Source organism: Durio zibethinus, chromosome 14 (genome assembly GCF_047325235.1).
Source record: "Durio zibethinus cultivar Kanyao isolate XHJ-2024 chromosome 14, ASM4732523v1, whole genome shotgun sequence".
In the NCBI taxonomy this organism is placed as follows: Eukaryota; Viridiplantae; Streptophyta; class Magnoliopsida; order Malvales; family Malvaceae; genus Durio; species Durio zibethinus.
The window spans coordinates 12,278,191-12,291,999 of record NC_143175.1 but is presented as its reverse complement, the minus strand read 5'-3'; the positions used below and the strand labels follow the sequence as shown (position 1 = coordinate 12,291,999).

Here is a 13,809-nt window from a genome sequence, read left to right as displayed (position 1 = left end):
CCTCCCATAATTTATCATGGATTATCATTCCAGTAACTTTCTTAATTATCAATGATTTGCAGTACTGGATTTGATGGTGTGAACCAAAGAAGATTAATTACCTATTTCTTTTTCCTCTTAATTGATGCAATTAACTGTCTTTGGTGGATGCAAATGAACTAGAAACCAGGTATCGGGGTTCATTTTCCAATTTCCCTATATCTTGATTATGACTTATGTTCTGTTATGGGTTGCTGCGGGGGAATCATGAGTGCATTATATGGTATAAGCTACAATGCTTTTGCTGGGGCAACATAAAGGTAGTTGAGCCCCTTGAATTCCTTGATTGAAAGCATAACTTATTAAACATTGTTGGTAATGTTGAAACCTTGACTGTATCAATTTTTTAAGGCATCCTACTTCATTGGATTTGGGTTATTCTGTTTCCGTGTTTACGTGCATTGACATGGTAGAGTAGTTGTGCTAGAAGTATGGTTTGGAAGCATTCAGGTTGGATCCTGAAAAATGGGGAGGTAAGGGATATGCCTAATTTGATTAAGGCAAAGAATTTATGATAATAGTTTTTTTACTTAGTTTTTTTTGTACATGTAGGATCCATAACCTACCTAGAACTTTTACTGGTTTAGTTACTTGACAATATTTGTAGAAAATAATAAGGACATGTTTTTTGGAAATAGCATTTGTGCTACTTTAAGCATTGTTAGGATTTTAGTGTACCTGACGATGTAAAAACTAAAGAAAAAAAATTTACCTTTAAAGGTGGAAAAATGTCTATAAATTCATATAGGCACTATTCTTTTAATAAAATATCTTTGATATGATACATACAAACCAAGGTTGCCATTGAAGACTTCATGGTTGCTTTGACGACATCTCTTATGATATGATTGTTTGACAAATAAATTATTCTATGTAAATATTCAAATTCTTTGAATAAATAAATTAATATTTCTTTTCTTTTCTTTTCTTCCATTTAAACTCTAAATTCAAAGCAATTACATGTATAGATTACATCTTAAACATGCTCCCGCAACAAAATGTGGACACTTATCCAATGTTTTATTAATTATATATTTATATTCTTTAATCATTTATATTTTATTTGTATATTGCTTATATATTTATTAATATAGTTTTCTTTTTAAAAAAAAAAATCAAAAGCATGAAAGATTTTTACTGCCCGTAGCAATAGGTGAGCATTTTATTAGTATAATATAAAGATTAAAACTAATTTATTTTTCATTTAGGAGAGTGATTTTGATTTATAATCTGATTTGAGAGAGAGTTGAACAAAGGAAAGCTCTTAAATATGAAGAAAGGAAGATAATTTCTTTTGTTCTTTTATTATTACTGGCGATTCTCTTCAAGCCAGGAAAACCCATTTAAAGTGTTTTCTGGTTACTTAAACCCCACAAAAATTAAAAGAAAAAAAGGTCTAGGCTGCCGCTGAGTTGGATTTTAAAGTCAAACAAAGGTTTACTCAATATTTCTTCTGTAAAATACTATTAAGAGGCATGAAGCAAGGGTATGCAACGGATTATTTTATATTTAACTTAATTCAGATTCGAAAAATTCAAACTCAAAGACAAAACGGAAAGTCAGGCGATAAGCTTCCATGTGGGTTCTCAATTCCCGTGTATATATTTGACTTGGACAAAACAGCCAGATCACCTCTTCATTAGCACTCTTTCATGGTATTTGTTTGTCTATAAAAGGCTTTTGCTTAATGTGTTCTTTCGCTTTTAATTAAAAAGCACATATTGGTAGTTGGCTATGGAGAAAGCAGACTGTCCGCCAGATTTCAGATGCCCCATATCCATGGAAGTCATGAAGGATCCAGTTACCATCCTCACCGGAGTCTCCTACGAGCGCAAGAACGTTGAGAAATGGTTCCACAAATACAACAAGACGACCTGTCCTGCTACCATGCAACCCCTTCAGAGTTTGGATATGACCCCTAATCACACCCTCAAGCGTCTCATTCTTGCATGGCAGGACAAGCTAGTAACTCCATCATCCTCCCCGTCACATCCATCTATCAAGCACGAGGAGATGGTCTCCCTCTTCAGCACCCTTGAATCTTCTCCATTCAAGGTAACTTCTTTAAGGAAACTTCGGTCAATAGTCCAGTTGGGTGATGATACAAGATCTGACTTTATTCGATCCGGTGGCGTTGAGGCTGTTGTTCGAGTTCTAGTTAATCAGACTGTCGTTGACAATTCTGATTTTGTTAGCTTTCAAGCCTGCGAGGAGGCTTTAGGTCTCTTACATCTACTCCCATTAATATCTGAGGAAGACAAAACTTTTCAATTGTTATCGAAACCAGAACCGATGAAATCAATGGCAATCGTACTTCAACGTGGAAGTGCTGAAGCCAGGCTTTATGCCATCACCATATTTAGACAGATAGCTAAAACAGATTTTGACTGGAACTTTTTGCTTCAAGATCAAGGTATTGACATGTTCAAATCTTTATTAGAACTGGTCTATGATGAGCTATGTAGCAAGGCAAGTTCATGTGCTTTGGAGGTTCTGATTGAAATTTTGGCATCATCAAAGAAAAGCCGATTAAAGGCCATTGAAGCTGGCGCTGTTTGTGTCTTTGTGGAGCTCTTACCGGACTCTAACAGATCCAAATGTGAGAAAATGTTGCTTTTGATCAAGCTGTTGTGTGAATGCGCAGAGGGAAGGATGGCCTTAGTGGAGCATGGTTTGGGTATCCCTGCTGTTTCCAAGAAGTTGTTGCATGTCTCTAATTCGGCTACCAAACTTGGCGTGAAGATCTTGTGGTTGACGTCTACTTTTCACCCAACGGAAAGGGTTCTGGAGGAAATGCTCATATATGGAGCAGTGAAGAAGCTCGTGGCATTGATACATTTGGAGGGACGATCATCGACCAAAGAGAAGGTGCTCAACATTCTCAAGTTGCACGGTAATTCTTGGAGGCGTCATCCTTGTTTCCCTTCTGACTTGAAGTATTGTTTGGGCTGTCCCGAATGATTCTCCATGGTGGAAAATTGAGAAATAATTTATAGAAAATTTTGGATGAAATTTTCTCCAATAAATTTGACGATTTAGTGGTATAATAATTGCCGGAATTTCGATTTGTTCTGGGATTGTTCATGGAGAACTTTAAATTATTAGCATATTTAAAAAGATTTAAAATGCTCAAGTTGCAAAAAGAGGTGGGTAGTTGGCCACTAGGGAACTACACCCTTCTGTTCAATCAGTAATCCTGTATTCTAGTTCTACTGTAAACAACAATTTATTAGTTTTATCTTCTGAAGCAGGCCATCATCTGCCGACCTTTTTTTTTGTTACCGGGCCACAACCAAGGCAAGCTCCTGGGTTACTTCTTCTCTATAACCATTACTTTTGGTCTTCCGATTCCAATCACATCTGAAGAAAATCATCGTAATAGCAAACCAAAAAGAAAGCAGTCATTGATTTCTGGGAAGTATTTATATCTGATCAGCCAAACTTACAGATGGCACCCCATGAAGGAAAAAAATCATTAGATTATCCCACAAAAAAGCTGCCAATGCTGCCTTGATTTTCAATTGCTTAAGGTGCTGGCTGAGGTTGTCAATATCTATATAACTTCATAATGTAACAAATAAATAATTATACGTAGGTCAGCATCCTGTGCTGTCATGTAATGTGACAGTGATGGTTAAGGTCAAACCCAATTTTTTGTTAAACCACCGAGTTGCTATCTTCTGAATTAGTCAATTTAATTGATATATATTGGTGATTGCCTTGACATTGTTTGATGTCTGACCTATTGATCTTTTGTTTTTTATTCCCCAGCTTGTTGCGTTAAGCATTATCAACATTGTCATATATCTGATGGAATATTGTGTTTTAGTTGACCCAACTCCTGAGGCTTGAGAGAAGGGGGAGAAGGGGGGGGGGGGGGGGGGGGGACCAACAAAAATCTGATGATGTACTGTTATTTTATGCCACTTACGCTTAGCTGCTGTCAAAAACTGCAGCCATTGCCACCTCTGACCTTTCTAGATGAATCGATTCACAGATAATCTATCTCCTATGCTCTCCATCGTTTCTTTAGCATCTGACCTCACTCTGCTTGGACTCTCAACCCCGTGAGAAAGCTTCAAAGATCAAACAACATTTACTCCGACGCTGGCCACTTATTTTGATTTCATCGCAGGAATATTGCACATCCTCCTGTCAGCTATAATCTCACTTTGCACTGATTCACAAGGTGGTCAGAGAAGCCAACTTGCTCCAATACGATAGCAATAGATCTGCCAGAAAAATCACCCGTCGAGATAAAAATCTTATGCTTTATAATTCTGTATGCCATACAGATCATCTATCATACATAGACGATAGAGATTGGCTTTATTTATTTTTTCAACTCTTAGGCAGCCTCCAGTCAAATGGTGCTTGTAAGAACTATTTTGCTAAACAGAAGAGAAGAATGACAACAGCCATGCTTGAAATGGAGGATGAAAAACCTCCCCTCAAATAAAAAATGTAAACAGAAGCTTTAACTGTGGTAATTTTTATTGGGATCATATGAATTCAGTGTTGTGTTGCCTATGTAAAATGCCCATAACAGCTTATTACTCATTGAAAGAATGAGAAGAATATACCCAAACGGACTTGCGTATTACATAGTTTACAACATTCTACCCTACACTCAACATCAGTTTTAAGTGTCATCTAAAGCTTTGCAATGGCATATGGTGGCAAGTTGAACATGGATCTAGTGGGAAGCTTTAGATCTTCCCATTCTTCACGGTTCACCATGGAAAAATAGCAGTCAACTATACTATCAGCAATAACCTCCAATTTGGATGGCTCCCACTGGCAAAGAAAAGGGTAGGCGATTCAGTAGAAACTTCATAGAATGGAAACAAGTGATTGAAGATTCAGGAAAGAGAATATCAACCATTGAGTTCTTATCCTTATCCAGTAGCATAGCCATGCAACCCTGCAACCCTGCAATAGGAAAGTAAGATTTTAATCAGTTGCAGAAACGGTGAGAACGAAAGCAAGTTAAAATACATAAATTTGAGTCAGCTGAAACCTCAAAAAAGTCTTCACTGAGTTCTCCCCGCAAGACATGACAAACCATTCTATACTCACAGCAAGGCATGGACCCAAACCTTGGAGCCTCCCTTCTCTAATCTAATACATTAAGAGCAGAGTCAACTTTAAGCTGAAACAATCTTCTAATTAGATAATCCATGATCATTTATTCACTAATACATAAGGAAATCGATTTATTTTTGTAAAAAAAAAATGAAATTCATAAAAGTCTTTTTTATGGTTATAATCTTTAATACAGAATTTCAAAATGAACTAGACTAAAAAATATGATAAATAGAGCATACTTTATATCAGATTTGTTGGTTGGGGAAACCCTAAAGCAAACTCAAAAAATAATGATATCATTGGCATGTCTCAAGCAATATGAATATGTCAACTTACTGATCTAAGAGAAATTTTAAGACTTGTTGGTGAAACCTTTTTTAGAGTTTGAATTGTAGCAGAGATCCAACCATCCATTTGGTGAACAACCTCCCTCTCCTGTGTAAGCATTTTCATCAGATTATTGTCTTTGGTGCCATACAATGATGTTATAATAAATTGCAGGAAACTTTGAAAACACATGCAAGAAACATTAAAAGAGAGCACCAGATTAACATTTCCTAGAACAAACAAAATCACGTCATCAACTTACAAGAGCAGATAAAATTTCTTCAACTGTTTTTTTAAAGAAGCATCTATCAATGACATCTAACCTGCAGCCACATAACCAATGATAATGAGGATCTAGGAAAGTCATGTCAGTATGACATCAACAAGTTCAATTTCTAAGAACAAACTATAAACTCTAAATATATTATGTAACAAACCAGACTTTTGGACTATATAAATGTTGTGAATATGTGCCTTCAGTCTGCAGTTATAGGCTACCTCATCTACCATAAACAGAATTAAAATAGAACGACAGTTATTCAAAATTTTTTGTATTCATTGTCAATATGTAAAATCTCTCTCCCTTTCTCCTGCCCCTTGTTTGGTTACAGATATCAAACAAGCTATGCAATAAAATTAATTATTAATAGAAAACTAACCGATTGTACACACTCTGCTCTTTCAATGAGGGTTGCTCACAGTATTGATCAAAAATTGATGAAATGTTTACTGGATCACAGGAATCTACATCGCATAATGCGGCTTCTAACATAGGTAATTTCTGTTGATTAAGTGAAAAGATATAAACTAATAATGTATGTACTCAAGTTTAAAAATAAATAAATAAACTTTCTAAGAACAAAACAGGAGAGTTTCATACTACCCATTTTGAAATATAAATTCAGCATAGCTTTTAAGAATTCTAATGAAACACTGAGTAGGATAAAATGCTTTCATAGTGCATGAAAAACAATCCCACAGATGACAACTTGAACAGATGGTGACATTTTTTTGGAATTAAAAGCTATAGACATGATTTCAAACCTCCAAAAAGTAGATTTCAATTCAAGTGCAAGAAAATTTGCAAATTAAGCCCTAAAAAATATGCATATATAGCCTTGTTTCTATGAACATTAACAAGCATAATGCACTTCCTAGATAGTTAGATAACGTAAAGGTAAATACCTAAGACAGAAGCACAGTTGTCCTAACTAGCTAATTATAAGATTTTTTACTCCATTCTGATCATTATAACCTAAAATAATCACAGTGCAGCTTTTCCTCTTTCCACAAAGCACAGATAAGTAGGAGAATGTATTTGCAGTTCTAATTGTTTTAATAAGTGCAGAGAGAAATCTGGTTTTAATTTCCCCAGCCAAAGGAAAGATTTGGTTTGAGTTACAAAATTAGCTCTATACAAATGAGCATAAAACCTTAGAAGATAAATATGGTTATTGTTACAAAAGTAGCTTTATATGATATAGAAGCATATTTTTATTAGCTGACAATAACTCTAAACTTTAACTTTCAAAGATTAATGTTTAAATAGAATAAGAAGAAAAATGTATGCGAACTTTACTTGTCAAAGGGAACACAAAGCTGACACTTGTTATGTGTTCCCTCTATCATGTTTTCTCAACCAACCAAGATGAATCTACATTTTCTCAAATGTATTTGAGCTCAACTACGTATTAGGCCAGGAAGCATAGCATACTGCTGAAGGGACAAAGTGAGTTACAAGGCCACATGCAAGCATTTCTTCACCATCTAACCTTGAACCAGTAAAACATTCAAGTGTACAAGTTTTCGGGCTAGCTAGAACAATCAGTACAGCATGAAACAGCTCTATGAACCAAAATAGACCCAACAAAGTGCAAATGTAGCCATTGTAGCTATCATAAAAATAGACCCAACAAATGATGCTTTACTGCCTTTCCGTTTTTCCTTGTAAATGTAAAAGGCATCAGACAAAATGCTGGATGCTACTGAAGAGGTTGAACAAAGGTTCATCTTATTTTTGAAAGGATTTTGGATATGAAATTTTAAAAATAATAGTAATTAGGGCATGTATAAGATAAGCAAGGATATAAGTGGGATTACTGAAAAATCCAGGGAGTCTTGACAAGAAATATGAGGCTCCTACATCTGGGAAGAGCCCCAAAGCTGCTTCAGGCATTGCCAAAACCTACACAACATCCAATATATAAACATAGAGACAGAGAAAACCAAAACTCCCATACATAGAATCTGATTGTCTCACAAATTTATAGAAAATGTAAAATGTTGACAAGATCTGTGGAAGACATTACATTATTTTAATTTGGAGATTTATTCATTATTAATTAAAAAAAAGAGAAAATTTTAGCTAAAAATGCTCATATAGCCATGTTTTCTTCTAATAAATGCAAGGAAATTATAAAATACTTCAAAGGAGACATAAAGAGAGAAATAACGTGTTCTCAATTGCAACACAGAATCTACCATGCAATGAAGCACCAGCCCCACCTCCCATAACGATTCCATTTAGAATTGAAACCTTCAATGAGATTTGCATTCTCACAATTAGAACAAACATACACATACATGATATAGGCTAAAGCCAGCATAGTCTTCAATGCCTCGTTTTAGAAATTTTCCTTGGGGTCTGATTGTTTGACTGAAATGGACTTCTAAAAATCCATTTCTATATTTCCTAGTGTTTGATTGATAGAAAATAACATGGTCAAAGGAACAACCATCTCTAGTCAACGGATAAAGAAGGCAACATGGGAGAAATTTTCTTCCACTTTCAAAACCGAAAGAGAATTTCCTCTGTTATAACCCAAAAACATTTCTTCACCTCTTATTCGCATTAGAGACCCATAAACCCAGTCCCTCCACTACCAAAATTCACCAAGCTGGCAACCACCCACTGCCGCATTCCCACCACTAGTGGCCAGCCACTGCACCCTTCCTATAAGTGGCGACAGCTTCTCTTCCTCTCCTTCTTCCTTTTTCCTCCCTTGGGACCTCAACAATTGATTTTCTCTTCCTCTTCCCAATTATAAGTTCCATCTTTCTCCTGCTCTCTCAATCCATTTTCTCCCTTTCCACAGACCATCCATGACCCTTTTCCATTGAAAACTTCAGATCACAACGCAAACACCCCACCCATATAGCAAGAGTTGCAAGTTGCAGAAGCTTCAAATTCACAACCACAACCTCGTCAAGAAAGCCCAGCAACTTGTTGATTGATTTTGCCCTTTCAGCACTCCATTTTTGCTAAATTTTCAGATTTTTGTGTTCTTTTATGCTCAAATTCCAGATTTTTTATTGTTCTTGATTAATTTGGTTGAGGATTTATTATATGAACCTGAAGATTAGTTTTATGCAGTATTTTGTATGGATTTCACTTGATGGTGGGTGTCACGCTCCAAGACCAAGACGCAACACGACCGTATTACCTTGAAAAAAAACTTCAGAGTAATACGAAACCTTCTTTCTTAATCATTTTAAAATACTTTTATAAAACAATCTACCAAGTAAAATCTATTTCTTTAATCCAACTGATGATACATTTTTATAAATCCAAATACAAATCATATAAAATATAAAACCGTCTCTTAAAATCTCATTGACCAACATATTCTCTGACGATTAAGTAATCTTACCAATTTCATCTTCTAGCTTCACACAAGACCAACCAAACTTATCACTTAGTCATCTGTAAAGAAAAAGTAAAAGGGGAATGAGCAAATCGCAGCTCAGTAAGTATAGGCTCACACATCTTATCAGATCAAGCATCATTTTCATACATGTCATATAAATCATTCAAAACATTCGTCAAATCATAATGTCAAAATATTTCAAATGTCATCTTTCTATCAAACATTTCGTAAATTCATAAATCAATACAAAAATATGTCAATTCATAAATCATTGCTAAATATACTACTATTCAAATATCATAATCAAACCAAATCATGGATCAAACTATAAAAATCATCATAAATCATCTTTATATACAAATCATGGATCAATCTTTAACATCATCATAATAAATCATCATTATCATTTGTTTATCGTTAGCTACGTTCATTGCTATAACCCGTGACATTGGTCGTATCGACAATTTCATTCTCATGATCATTGCTAACTATTATAACCCGCTAGCCAGGGCCTTATGCTAACTACTATTACCCGTTAGCCAGGGTCGTAGAACTAGTTCTACTGTCGATGATCCCACTTCCCAGGGATATAAAAACGTAGCCATCATAAAATTATTCTTTAAACATAAATCATTTTCTCATTTCGTTCATAAGCATGATCCATCATTTACATAGCAAAACACAAAATAATCATATGCTTGATCCTATTTTCATATAACGAAAATAAAGAAATAAAACATTCTTTCATTTAGAAACATATATATATATATATACATAGATTCGAAAACAAGCAAAGTGTGTAAGATTCTACTTACCTTCATTCGATTCCACCACTTTGTTTTTCCCCCAAAATAATTAATGGCCTATCCAAGATCATTTCAACATATCAGAATTTAATCAACCCTTTTTGAGACCATTTATACAAAAATCAACTAAGTTACACAAGAGTTAACTAATTAATACTGACAGCCTGACCTCTTTTCATTAAAACAGTCATATCTCAATATATTAAAATCGAAATTATGATCTCTTTAATGTGTTAGAAACTAGACTTGATAAGCTTTCTAACCATATATGGCACACCTCGTAATTCCTTGTAGATTAATTATAACAATTTTTGAAATTCTCGTCATATGCTGCTGCCAGATAGCCTATATACCTTCTAATAAAAATTATATATTTATTCACAGGAAACTCCAAATTCAATTTTGCTTGTTTCATTGAAAAGTAGACTCAAGAAGCTTTCCAAACATATATGGCTTAATCTGTAAATCCTTGTATACAAATTAAGAGGCATTTCGTAATTCAACCCTGATGCTACTGTCTTACAGCCTGCATATCCTTAAGTTAAAATTAGACAACTCTTCATAAAAAACTCGGATTTGACTTTGGTTCATTTCATTAGAAATTAGATTCAACATGCTTTCCAATGATATATAATAATCACAGCAATAATCTATCCATTAATACAAAATTCTATTTTAATTCATTATTACCGATCACAACATCTCATCCAAAAACAGAATTTTTCCTTCAATCTTTAAAAACTCAAATCCTTACTTTCAGCCTACAAACTCCATTCAATAATCATCAATAAATCTTAAGAACATGAAATAAATAAAGCTCAGTAATTTACCCAAATAGGTCATGAAGATTAATGAAGGATTTCATGATTTTTCTTGGTTTTTCTCTCAAAACTTTAACTTCAAATAATAGCAATCAACTTGATATTTCTTCTTAAATAAAAAGAGGGCATGTACTCACCTTTAAGGGATTAACTTGATTGTAGCCTCTGTTTGTGAATCTCCAACTTGATTTTTCATATTCTCTAACCCTAAAGAAAATGAGAAAGAAGAACTTTATTTTCATTCTGTTTCACAATAGTTAGGTTTTCTTTCATCTAATACTTCAGCCATTTTTCTTTTACTAAATAATGTCTTAATAAACTGATGGGCTTTAGTATTAGTCTAGCTCAATTATTATTTGGGCTGGAGTATTACAGTAGGGTTTTGGAATAATTTGATGTTCCAATTAATAATTATCAATTTTGCTTGACTTGAAAAATTATTATGGTTATAACTGAAACACGATTCAGATGGCTTCAAAGAATTTGAAGGAATTTAGTTGCTATTTGTTATCGCATTACAAGGTTATTTCTGATTCATAAATTCAACAAATTGGTTAAAATATTCAAGAATTTATGATAATATGTTTGGATGGTGTGAATAAGTTATTAAGGTACTGGAGTTTAAACTATCCATGGATAAAGAGTTTTGAAGATATTTCTGTATAGTCAGCGAAATTTTTTTTCACAATGTTATCCAAACAACAAAATATATTAGCATTTCAGAGAAATACTTTTGAGGAAAAATTTTTGTTTCGTGGAAGAACATTTTAGCGAAACAAACGGAGCCTTAAAGACAATTGGATTACCTGTGGTTTGCTATATGTTGCCATCAAATAGTTTAAGGTGCACACCATAAAAAAAAAAAAAGTTGGCACCTGCTCCCTAATCATCTAAAGCATATAAATGCATAACAAAAGATCATTGACTTCAAACTCATCCAACAAAAGAAAAGGAAAAGAGGACACTTTTGAACCGGCACTTCAAATGTGGGTCCACTGTGCTAGCAAAAAAGCAATCGCAAATGTGAGCTAGACAAAGAGGAAATGAAGGTGATTGCAAACTAATGATATAACTTGTTAACCTTTTAGACCTAAAGGATTAGTAGTGGTATCCGGTATCCATAAGAAATGAAAGAATCTATACCTGCCCAAATATCACGTACCACAGCTGCAACATCTCCACCAGCAGAAAATCTTTTCCTTTTCCCTAATGACAAACGGCCAGCTGTGAGGTACATTCTCTTCGGTGCTAAAACATTGGGTTGCATAACCTGTGAAGGAAATTAATCTTATGGAAGGGATTAATCAAATAAGATAACTTCTTACCTAGCAAATCTTCCAGAATCATAGAAAAAACTTAGTTGCATCATGCAAATTAACCAAGTGTTTCAACAATTTGATTACAGTAAGGAATACCAATGTTCAAAACTCAGCAGATAATGCCCCTTTCCAGTGTATTCTGCCAATTAAGTGTCACCAATGAGAAGTAAATTGCTGTCTGGCCTTTATCTAAGAACCATATATATGATTACTATGCTAAAATGTAAGAGCCCAATTATACTTCCAAAAGGAATCATGACAGAAATCATAAATTAAGACCAAACATAGTCAATGAGTCACTACTGTTGTCTATCTATAAGCAAGCCAATGTGCTAACATAGTTAACGCAAAATATAGATAATCTTTCTATTGGACATTCTAGGAATAAGCAAGTAGAACGGGCAAACCCAACATGAGCAGTCAAATAAATCTGATTGACTTAACTTGAAATGAGATAAGAGCAGAGAGCAGGCCTGCTTGTATGCAACCCAAAAATGTCATCAGACTCAAATGTTTACAACTTCATGTTCCTCTTATTTTTTTGGTCATATTGGTTTTTTAATAAAGTAAAAGAAAATGATAAAGCTGTGTCTCCATAGGTGTGTACCTTCAGTATTACCAGCTTGACATTAGGATCCTCCTCATAGCAAGAAAAAGTTCCAATAACCGAGACATCTGCCATAAATAGAGAAAATATTATTGCTATTTTATGTTTCAACAAATTCATGTTTGTTGGTGGACAATGTATAACATTCATTCAGATAATATAGAAATAGAGAAGGAAAGCATGTTTATTAAAGTGGATTCTACAGATCCTGAAGGCACGATTCAATTGGAAGGAAGAAAACTTGATAGGTTATCATACTTAGCTGCCTATACTTTGGATATTGTAGATATTGTAGTATGACAAGAGAAGAATGAATTCTCAAACTGTAAAACAATAACTGCAGCACGAGCATAACCAATAGCAAATAGAATTCCATTTTAGTCCAACCAAGGCCAGCCAGATAGGTTAATTCAGATTGAAGCATATCCACGAGTTAATTACAAAAAGGAAAATTATAACTTAAAGCATTTGATTCTAAAACTCAATGTATGACATTCCCATTTGCTGAAAGAGTTGAGCACCCTACTAGGAACAGATCATGCCATCTGAAATGTGAGGGCATTGAGCTGATTAGGCCTGTTGAAGGTTAGTATTCTTGCAAAGGAGTTTGCTTCTACGAGAACCTGCAGAGCTAATGAAGAAACATGAGTGATCCTCTCGCAAATATGCCAAACTTAGTTAAGCTGCGAAGCAAGGAGAAATTTTGGGAACTCATAATCCGCCAGACAGATTGACATATTGAAGCTCAGCGTAGGAGCAAAGGGAGAGGAGAGGAATGTTTTCTGGGTTGTGTCTCGTATACAACATGATTGGAGATTTCAAAGTCTTTTGAATGAAGAAAATCGTTAGAACACATAATGAAATAAACCCAAGTCTCCAGAAAAAGGAGCACCTGGTCCTGTTGGGAAGAAACGGATGGAGCCATCCCCCTTCTCAGAACGACAAGCGATGACAGCGAAACGATTTTTTTTTTTTATTTAAGAAAATTTGGGCACTTTTCTAAGCAGGTGATAAATACGCGTGGGGTAAAGAACAACAGGTAGAACCATCCACATCGACTCTATCATTAATTGGACTTTGACTGATTAACCAACCGGTGAGGGTTCGAATCCCATGGGTGTCCTTTTTTTTTACCGTAAATTCCAAACTCATATT

The 13,809-nt window shown here is 34.6% G+C and overlaps 1 protein-coding gene and 1 pseudogene across 2 annotated transcripts; one reads left to right on the top strand and one right to left on the bottom strand.

The window, feature by feature from the left end:
• The first annotated feature begins 1,680 nt into the window (after positions 1-1,680).
• On the top strand, positions 1,681-3,799 carry LOC111294789 (E3 ubiquitin-protein ligase PUB23-like). Its single transcript, XM_022888152.2, has one exon. The coding sequence runs from the start codon at positions 1,774-1,776 to the stop codon at positions 2,998-3,000; it is 1,227 nt and encodes a 408-aa protein (XP_022743887.2). The 5' UTR covers positions 1,681-1,773; the 3' UTR covers positions 3,001-3,799.
• A 711-nt stretch (positions 3,800-4,510) lies between these two features.
• On the bottom strand, positions 4,511-13,792 carry LOC111295733 (3-hydroxyisobutyryl-CoA hydrolase 1-like; annotated as a pseudogene). The gene is made up of 12 exons (XR_016327530.1): positions 13,181-13,792; positions 12,655-12,722; positions 11,872-11,998; positions 10,866-10,935; positions 9,917-9,964; positions 9,105-9,157; positions 6,114-6,235; positions 5,717-5,777; positions 5,464-5,562; positions 5,060-5,160; positions 4,922-4,963; positions 4,511-4,836 (listed from the first exon to the last, which is right to left on the bottom strand). The product of XR_016327530.1 is annotated as a 3-hydroxyisobutyryl-CoA hydrolase 1-like (transcript).
• Between the last annotated feature and the right edge of the window lie 17 nt (positions 13,793-13,809).